This window comes from Camelina sativa, chromosome 16 (assembly GCF_000633955.1).
Source record: "Camelina sativa cultivar DH55 chromosome 16, Cs, whole genome shotgun sequence".
In the NCBI taxonomy this organism is placed as follows: Eukaryota; Viridiplantae; Streptophyta; class Magnoliopsida; order Brassicales; family Brassicaceae; genus Camelina; species Camelina sativa.
This window is the reverse complement of record NC_025700.1, coordinates 2,185,466-2,194,690: the sequence shown is the minus strand read 5'-3', so window position 1 is coordinate 2,194,690 and position 9,225 is coordinate 2,185,466. Positions and strand designations below refer to the sequence as shown.

The 9,225-nt window shown below is 36.8% G+C and overlaps 3 protein-coding genes across 3 annotated transcripts; 1 reads left to right on the top strand and 2 right to left on the bottom strand.

Moving 5' to 3' along the window:
* On the bottom strand, positions 1,939 to 4,073 carry LOC104749353. Its single transcript, XM_010470959.2, has 6 exons — positions 3,657 to 4,073; positions 3,065 to 3,271; positions 2,855 to 2,971; positions 2,607 to 2,756; positions 2,403 to 2,461; positions 1,939 to 2,269 (listed from the first exon to the last, which is right to left on the bottom strand). The coding sequence occupies exons 1-6, from the start codon at positions 3,873 to 3,875 to the stop codon at positions 2,134 to 2,136; spliced, it is 888 nt and encodes a 295-aa protein (XP_010469261.1). The 5' UTR covers positions 3,876 to 4,073; the 3' UTR covers positions 1,939 to 2,133.
* On the bottom strand, positions 4,169 to 6,767 carry LOC104749354 (la-related protein 6B-like). The gene is made up of 10 exons (XM_010470960.2): positions 6,313 to 6,767; positions 6,148 to 6,229; positions 5,848 to 5,942; positions 5,641 to 5,712; positions 5,401 to 5,480; positions 5,208 to 5,298; positions 5,047 to 5,094; positions 4,890 to 4,958; positions 4,694 to 4,789; positions 4,169 to 4,609 (listed from the first exon to the last, which is right to left on the bottom strand). Exons 1-10 carry the CDS (start codon positions 6,508 to 6,510, stop codon positions 4,325 to 4,327), a joined length of 1,116 nt encoding a protein of 371 aa, XP_010469262.1. The 5' UTR covers positions 6,511 to 6,767; the 3' UTR covers positions 4,169 to 4,324.
* On the top strand, positions 7,384 to 8,232 carry LOC104749352. Its single transcript, XM_010470958.2, has one exon. It carries the CDS (start codon positions 7,614 to 7,616, stop codon positions 7,998 to 8,000), a length of 387 nt encoding a protein of 128 aa, XP_010469260.1. The 5' UTR covers positions 7,384 to 7,613; the 3' UTR covers positions 8,001 to 8,232.

The following is a 9,225-nucleotide window of genomic DNA, read 5'->3' as shown; positions in this document are numbered from 1 at the left end:
GGCGCAGGCTTTCGCCCACACGGCGGTTAAGGCCTTTGTGGAGTCGGTTTTGCCGTCGGGTTTGGCTCCATAAGAGAGGATATTGTAGGTTTGAGCTGAGGACGATGAGATCGATAGGAGAAATAGAAGAATTATGATATGTGAAGAAGGCATTATATTGTTTAAACTTAAAGAGAGAGAGAGAGAGAGAGAGAGAGAGAGAGAGAGAGAGAGAGAGAGAGAGAGAGAGAGANGAGAGAGAGAGAGATGGAGAAGTTGAATAATAGTGGTGGTGGGTGTGTGGGAATTTGAAACGGTTTAGTGGAGGGTATATATAGTATTTGCGTATTTATGAAAGGGATTATTATTATTTTTGTAGAGTATTATTTTTCTATTTATCAAATAAACGAAACCTTAGATCTGAAGGAGAAAGATTGATATGAAATTTGATTTTCTTGAATAGTTAATTTATTCGAGTGGTTTGTCAAGTGATGATTGGCAACATATTTTGTTTTGTCAAAATTTCAGAATATTGCAAGTTGTAGACTCTTTGATTTTTTTATCATGATCTCTACTCTCTAGTATGCTAAAAAAAAAAGGCTGTTTTTAGGTTTATAGGCTTTTATCGTGATTCGTGAGTAAATGCATGATCATTTATAAGATGTTATGATTTCATATAGTAACTAATGATGAAATTCAAGTAATCGGATGAATGTGTACGTAAGTTTTGTGTTCGAGTTCTTACGATTTTTAGAGTAGAACTCAAACGTGTTCCTACATTAAAATCATCTATGTTGTATTTTGATAATAAATAACTGCAAAAAAGCAAGTGGAATTGGTCAGGGACAGTGCATGTTGATGGCAGGGAGCATAAGATCAAAGCATGTGACGACTCAAATTGGTAGTAAACCGATTTAGCTTTACTTATCAAATAAAACGTTACACGATCCCAATTATTAAAAAATCAGGGCAAGGAATTTACGGATCCATGCATATATTAAAAGAAATTAAGCAATTAAAGAATGCAATAATGTACGGGTCATACGGAACCAAACATGAGTGGGAAACGTGACAAGTGGAGAAGAAAACGGAGAAGCAATTGGCCAATAAAGCAAGTATATATTTTGAGGGGGTGATGATATCTCACATTCACATGCATGACCAAACAATTCAGAAAAAAAATGTGATGTTTTGTCAATCACAACACATTTATTGCCGCATGCCGTGTTATTAGGATCACGAAATGTAATTTAAATATATCGAACTAAAGTGTTGCTGAACTTAAACCATAAGAAGAAGCATGCCCTTGTTCTGTTGAATTCCTGTTTCTCCGATCCTTTCATTCAAGATTCCAAATATACCTCCATCTTCTTTAGCGTTCACAACATAACCCTTAAGTTAATATGTAGTTGGCTAAAAATAAAAATAATCGGTGGCCTAAGGATAGGTAGAGAGGCCTTTTAAGTTAATTTTAGTTGGCTATATATATAAACCGTTGGCCTACGAATACGTAGAGAGACTAGAGAGACCTACATTGTAAAGGGATAAGAAGAAATTAATATTTGGGGAACTTGTATTGCCAAACAAATTTAAACGTAGTATATTTTTAACGATCGAATGATATAGGATACAAACAATTTCGTCTAAAAACAAAAACAATTTTTACATAATACAGTATTGACCAAAACAAAAACAATTGTTAAAAATTCGACGACAGTCTAGTATTATGTTTTTGTGTTGTTATTGTGTTAGTATTAGAGAGACCTATGTGTATTTTTTGGTTTAGCTCCAATTAGAAATGCGCTTCTTACGGCTAGAAATAAGCCAAACAGGCGCAGTCCACAAAAGATATCCAATCTTCACCGTCCAACTCCATCACATCAGATAAATTCGTTTCTCTCAGGACGACGAGTCACCTTATGATGTATAAGCCAATGTAACGAAACTTTAACAACAAACTATCTTAAAAATGATCGAGACATCCTATAAAGCCAATCGAAATTTAGAATGTATGACAAAGAATAGTTTGTGTATGTGTAGATGAGGATTCCTAATTTACAATTGGAGCTTGTCTTTCTCCGAATCTATCTTCAAAGAGGAAGATGAACAAAAACAGTAAGAAGACATAAGACGTGGGAAACTGAAACCAATCAATCAATCGAGGTAGAAGAGAGTAACAATCTTCCGGAGATTTTTGGCTTCTTGACATGTTTCCATGAGAAGCTTACTGTCATGAAACGCAAAGCAGATGATTTGTTGCACTTGTGATATGATGTCCATGTTACAAAGCCTGCAAAACAATTTTCAAGTTAACTTACTTAGAGATACGTCTCAGAAAATTTATTCTACAGTGTTTCACTATATCGTAATGCCATCTTCTTCACGGTTTTGCTACTGTATGTATGAGTTAGTTAGTGACAAACCTGCTGGCTTCTAGTAATGGTAAATGGTCGTTGTGAGGCTTTTCTATCACGTTTTGTACCTGTTTTGCAGACATAACAAAGGAGACTCAGTTGTACTATAGCATAACCAAGAATGGATGAGATTCCGATTTATAGATGTTAAGATTTGGAGTGTTGAAGACAATGCAGTTGGGAGCAAACAGAACTGTGAAACTAGTATCTTACTTTTGACAGTAGTTCCTGGCTCTCAGGAGGTTGTTTTTTCAGACTTTGAGGTAAGATAACTGTGAGAAGCTCTGGTCGCTCTGCTCTAAGTGCACCTCTTATAACAGCTGCATTGGTTCCAGATGCACCTGAAGTGTATATATGGTTTTTCTGCAAGATAAAAACCATAGGGGAATATGGGTTATAAGATGTGGTGGACAAAACATACGACTCAAAAGTTGTAGTAGCCTTGTAAACCTATAACTCACAGTGATAACCATAGCATAGCTAAGAATCTGAATGAGCTCTTGATGCATGAAACCCATATTTCTTGTTCCAAAGAAGCCAATTGATCTAGGTCCTTGTTGCTGTATAGCCAACAGCTCCTGCAAATTCATGTAATGATTACAACCTAAAAGGCTAAAAACAAGATTTGATCTTCCATCGTATTTGTCTACGAAAATTAGGTGTGGACTTACTTGAATATAATCAACATCAGGGGCTGGTTGTAGCTCTGAGACAGTAACTGAACCAGGTCCTTCGACGATAGCCTGAGCCTGAGTTGGAATCCTGAGTCCGGTAGTGGTGGTGTCTTCATCTGAATCAAACCTACATGTCACATTGTCCTCTTTGCTAATCCAAAAATCTTCTACGTCCTCTTGATCTCTCGTGTGTTCAGGAAAGCACTATATATATATACCAGCAGCACATAGAAACAGAGAGCCCCTGGGAGTAAATCGTTAGTGAAAAACTAAATGCAATATATTGCATGAAGAGCAACAAAGACTATGGACATAGAGATTGGGATGTTGTGAGCATAAATTTTGAAACAAAAGAGGCTAAATAAACCATAACTTCTGCGCTGCTTCTAAGAGAACTAAACTTAACAACAATAGTTCAAAAAGGCTTCATCATGAAACTAGTAACACCACATGACATGGTAAGATAGAATCTGATGGTACTATGGAACTCAACATCTCTATACTTATGAGTAAAAAACAAGTCACCAACATATTGATAAGGCGAATCAATCACGAATCAAAAGGCCGTAAGAGAGAATCAGAAAAATACCATGGGAATAGAGGTAGAGGAGGATCTAAATCGGCGTCGTCTAACAGAGAGAAGCGGACAAGAAGAAGAAGAAGAAGAAGGAGAAGGAGATTGGGAAGAACACGAAGTAGAGGAAGAGGAACGACGGCGATAGAAATTAGGGTTTTCGGATCGGAACGGAGAAGGTTGCGATGCTGTTGTAAGAGGTAACAAAAGCTTCAAAGGTAGAGCCGAACTCATCTTAAACGTACGACGATTCAGTTCTCTTGGAAGATGATTTTACTAAGAAAGAGCAATCAAAGATTCCTTCAAAAAAATTTTGATTATCTCAGGTGAAATTCGTCGGGTTTATGATAAAGAAAGAAGAAGAAGATAAACACAACGTTGAAATCGGAGGAGAGGAAGAAGAAGAAAGCTAACAAACAACAAGCTGAACAGTGAAGAAGAAGAGATGATTGACATAGTTTACCAAATTAATTTCCGGTTTAGCTTTGAGATGCTCTTTGGTTTAGTTAATTAAACCGCACATTGGATTATTCAAGCTAGTTACTGGTCCGTTTATGAAAGAAATAAGTTTTCCCTTTATGGAGTAAAATTTTAGTAACAAAATCTCTCTCTTGTGGATCTTTGAAGTTAAACCTTTCCTCCATTATATACCATCTCGGTTTTTTTTGTCAAACAGCTCCGGTTCATTGGGGATGAACAATTACCGGATTTCCCCGCCCCAAAGAAAATCCCCTTGTGCTATCTGGCATTCTTGGTCCTGGTGGTGGCTGTTGCTTCCCCATGCTCACTTGATGATCTGTGTTGTTGTTCATTTGACTGTTTGAAGGATGATGATTCCCACGCCCTTTCTGGTAATTCTGGTTATGCTTTGAATTTTCGTTTTGGTTTTGTTGACTTCTTCCTCGTCCTTGTCCACCACGGTTATGCCCTCTTCTCTTCTTGCCTCCTTGTTCTTCCTCCTCTTCTCCCTATTCATGTAAAAATAAAGCTGAGAATCTCAGGAGAAGAAAAGCTTAATCTCAAGTTTCAAGTGCTTTTGTCTGTCTACTTACATGACCATCTCTTTCTCCACCACAATCTTCATACTTTTTATCATCATCTTCTTCCTTTCTTCCTCCTTCTTGAAGAACATGTTTTGGCTCTTTCGTCTATAGATAACCAAACACAACAAAAAACGATTGGAACTCTGAGGCTGGCGAATACTAATAAGTGCTGTTTCAATCTCTAAACAATGTTAAATCAATGTACCTGACCCTGCAGCATCAACCTCACCCTAAGACCACTCCTCCAGTTTCTTTCTCCATTTAATTCAGCAACCTACACAATAACATTAGCCTACGAGTTATCACTGTCAAAAGGACAAGTAAACACTGTTTAGTATGGGACGAGACCACAAGAGACTTACTGCTTTCTCTGCCAGCTCAACCCTCTCATACTCAACGAAGGCGTGGACCTATTTATACAAAACAAAGTAAAGAAACATCAATTTTGCATAACAGCAGCACAAACTGCAGCAGCATCCCCTATTTTCAAAACCAAAAACAACATAGCGAGCGTCTAAGTCACCTTGTTACTGAAATCAGTGTTAGCTGATCTAGCTGCTGATGGAAAACCATAGCCAGGGTTTTGTGGCTGGCAGGTCCGAATGTGCTTCACACTGACACATAAATTATCAAATTTCAGAGACTCTGCAAAAATCGCAGCTGGTCTAGGAAAAACAAGAAGTAATTCTTCGGTTTATAACATAGATTAGCAATACCTTCCAACAGCTGAGAAAATCTTCATGAGATTATGGTAGCAATGATCCGCAGGTAGATTTCCGGCAATCACTATTCGGGACTGAATATGTTAAAGTTGTTATTACAAAGCAAGTACATAATCAAAGTTTCTCATAGTTAGAAGCTATAAATTTTACAAATGTGAAGTAATGGAAATGTCATAGAGTGATTGAAGGAAGCTCTTCTACATATATAATAACAGAATGAATGAAGTGAACTACCTGTAACTCTTCAAGAGCAATTTTGGTAACGGGATATATGCGTCTCACTTTCTGTCCATCTTCACTAACGACCTGAAAAGTGGGTTAAAAGTTAAACCTGAGTTCTTAACGCTTAAAAGATGCTATTAATCAGACAAATTTGCATTGAGTAGCCAAGAAGAAACAGTGAACAAATGAAATAAAATCAGTAGCAAAAGGGGTACCCACAAGCTTTGAGGAGTTTTGTAGCACTGAGGCAAGCTGGGAGTCACTGTTGATGAATGATTTAATTTTGTTGAAAGATGCAACTACATGTACAGGCACTGAAAATAACAAACACCAAAAACTAAGTTTCTGAGAAAACTAGAATGGTAACCGAGAGATAAGTTCCAGAATGAAACACCATTGTTGAAATAGAACACACTAAGATTGACCAAGCAAAAGCACAATGGATCACAAATAGAGAGAAACCAAAAAAAACTTTAAAGGGTTTCTAAATGGACGAGTTAGCAATAGACATCTCCTTACCATAACTTTGAGGGTCCTTGCTGATAAATCTCATCAGAAGATCTGTTGTGGCCAAGTTCAAGTCGCCGAAATAGTATTCTACCTGACATTAAAACGTCGAAGCAAAGCAGAGATTTTTATGGTCATAAACGGATAAGAAAGGAGAAAAAGATTGAAGCTTTTTACCTGTTTCACTATCTTCTGGACTGTATCCTCAGGTAAACCACTCTTAGGATCAATGGAAACAGAAGCTCCAGTTTCGGATTGCTCCTTCTTCTTACGGTCTCTCCGCCGCTCGTGAGGTCCAGTAAACAGAGGCGGAGGAGGGTGGTGGTGGTGGTACATATGAGGAATACTAGGAGGAGACGGAGGTGGGATCATCATCCTCGGTCGAGCAGGAACGAACTCCGGAGCACTAGCGTTGAGGCGACTTGAGAGCGGAGGAGCTGGGGAATGAGACAGATCATCGGATTGAGGAGGAGTAGAGGAATCTAGGGTTTGTTGATCATGGAAATTTCACAATGGGACAAATTAGGGTTTAGTGAGTGAAGGATTTAGCAATCAAATAGATTAGTGGGAAAGAAAGAGCAAAGACACTCTTTTTTTTTTTTTTTTTTTCTGGGAGAGTGATTCTCATCTCGCGTTTCGCCTATTTATATGCCTCCATGTTTTTTTTTTTGTTTTTTTCTTCTTATGATTCGTTTTATTAATCCAGTGTCAATCCTATCACAGTACAAGTTTAATTTTGGTAATCAGTTCATGAATAGTCTCTACAGTATCTAAAAGTAATTAGCATAATTTTTAACCAAAAGTTTCAAATCTTTAATTATTTGTTTTTCTAGATTAGAGAACAGTAATTTAAGAATCAATTATTGACTACTTGATGACTTCTTCTTGGCCGAATGACTACTATTGTTCTCAGCCGTCATAATGATATTATAAGATTTGTTATTTTTTTATAAATACTATAAAGGAAAATTTAATATGAAATCTTGCAAACTGTTAAATTAGTCACAAATAGTTCTTAATCTATGTATGTGGTTTTAAATAGAAAAATCAAAGGAGAAAATAACACTAAAAACAGTGAAATCCCATAAAAATATAAATTCAACAAATATACTTTAGTTATAGACTTTAATTATAGTTAACAGAAAAGAAAAAAAAATTGAGAAACCATTGTTTTTTTTTTTCAACAGCCATTTGTAAAGTATAAAAAGGGAAAAGAAAGAAAGACAAAAAAAAATTGATGGAAGGTATGTATTGAGTAATTACCAAACCACTACCCAACCCAATAAACCTTCCGAGTCCCCAACCTCCACACACACAACACATATTTAAAACCCCTTCCTTCCTCTCTTCTTCTTGTTTTGCCTTTTTACTATTGCTCTTTCTTCAACAAGCATTCATATATACACACACACACACACACAAAAACATAACAACAAAAAGAAAGAAACGAGAGAGCAACAAAAAGTAGAAAGGAACCAATGGATGGTCTGATTCCAATGGCGTTTAAGGCTATGAAGAAAAACATGACTCGCCGGCGTTACGAGTGTCTCTCTTCCTCAGCCGGCACGACTAAAGATTCCTACGACGACTACGACCACTTCCCTTTCGCCGCTAAACCTGATCACTCCGTTGTATCTCGACCTTCGTCGTCTTTTGACCATATTGAGATGAATAACGTTGGTGGTCTTCAACAAAGTCGTCACCGCCGTGGTTGGTCGGTCGGAGATTTCTCTTACATGTCTTGTCGGGAAGGAAGAAGATCTGGCGCAGACGGTGGCGGAGACATCGGTTGTTCTCCGTCACGGCGAGGACAGCTTGTGAGGAATAGAAGCCATAGATTGTTCTCTTGTGTCTCAGGTGAATAATTTATCAATCCAAAGAATTAAATAAAATAAAAAAGTTTATTTGCATGATCTTGTTTTGTGTCATGATGGGTGAAAGTCTCAAGTCGTCGGGGGAAAGAATGCAAATTTTGTACTTCGGGGTGATATTCCGATATTGATGTGTAAAGTTTTGGGGTTTAGTTTCACATTTACATTAATTTGTGGCTCTATACCGAATAAAAAAGAAAAAAACTTTAGCAGTGTGTTATCGAAATATTTTACTATGTTTCCAAAAGTCTTCACCTAATAGTGTACAGTTGACGATGCGCTGTACACGGTGTTAGTTTGAGACTTGCGTAAAGAACGTGTTCACTAACGAAATATAAATCTTTTTTTAGTTTAAAATTTAAAGATGGCTAACTTTTAACGTTCTTATTGAAAAGATACGAGTATTATTATTTTAGGTTGTTTAATTTTGACTAACTATGATATCGAAGTATGTATTGGAGTGAAAAAAAATAGAGATGTTGTCCTTTGGGTATAGAAACATCCTAAATAGAGCTTCCCAAGAGTTGAAGTAATACACAACTCGACCGATCTAAGGGGGTGATAATGGGGCCACTCGACCTAGCTAGTTCTAATGGTCCCGAAGATATCCTAAACACTAATCGATTTTGATGATTTAATGCTAACATGCCAAACAGTTTTAGGAATTATTCTGAATCTAAACTCTTTTTATAAACCATGAAAACAACCTTTATTTGTTTCTTTCTAGAAATAAGGAATCGAGTGGAACCAGAGCACAAATAAATGCTATGAAAGTCAACAACTATACATACATCAAAGAAGTAGCTAAACCATAACAACTTAAGACTTGTTTCGTTGACTTTTTTGGTCCCATTTCTCCAACCACAGCTTCCATGTATGTAAACTATCTTAGATCGACTATGAGTATTGATTGTCATTTTGACACACTTGTCTATTTTCTTTACAGATATCATACATCTTTCTCCACACAAAACCCATAAACTGATATACTCAAAATTCAATTGTAGTATTGCTTTAAATTTCAAGATATAGAAACCCTATGGCTTTACAGATTTTAATCCGGGGAGCTTCAGAGATTTTGGGATTCCTCTTCAAATTAATTCTACGACGACTGCAAAAAACAGAACAAAACCATGTCAGAGAAGTTACAAACTTGGAAATAAATCCCTATGAAGCTTTTTCAATGTTCTAGTTGATGCAAACTACTTCTTGAGCTGCT

What these genes read in the sequence shown, in the direction of transcription:
- LOC104749353 (XM_010470959.2), bottom strand. Translation starts at nt 3,875, where the DNA reads ATGAGTTCGGCTCTACCTTTGAAGCTTTTGTTACCTCTTACAACAGCA. An exon ending in CTGATGTTGATTATATTCAA is followed by an intron (nt 2,972 to 3,064) that starts GTAAGTCCACAC and finishes ATGAATTTGCAG; the next exon opens with GAGCTGTTGGCTATACAGCA. An exon ending in GCCAGGAACTACTGTCAAAA is followed by an intron (nt 2,462 to 2,606) that starts GTAAGATACTAG and finishes TCTGCAAAACAG; the next exon opens with GTACAAAACGTGATAGAAAA.
- LOC104749354 (XM_010470960.2), bottom strand. Translation starts at nt 6,510, where the DNA reads ATGATGATCCCACCTCCGTCTCCTCCTAGTATTCCTCATATGTACCAC. An exon ending in TCCAGAAGATAGTGAAACAG is followed by an intron (nt 6,230 to 6,312) that starts GTAAAAAGCTTC and finishes TTTTAATGTCAG; the next exon opens with GTAGAATACTATTTCGGCGA. An exon ending in ATTTTCTCAGCTGTTGGAAG is followed by an intron (nt 5,299 to 5,400) that starts GTATTGCTAATC and finishes TTTATGTGTCAG; the next exon opens with TGTGAAGCACATTCGGACCT.
- LOC104749352 (XM_010470958.2), top strand. Translation starts at nt 7,614, where the DNA reads ATGGATGGTCTGATTCCAATGGCGTTTAAGGCTATGAAGAAAAACATG.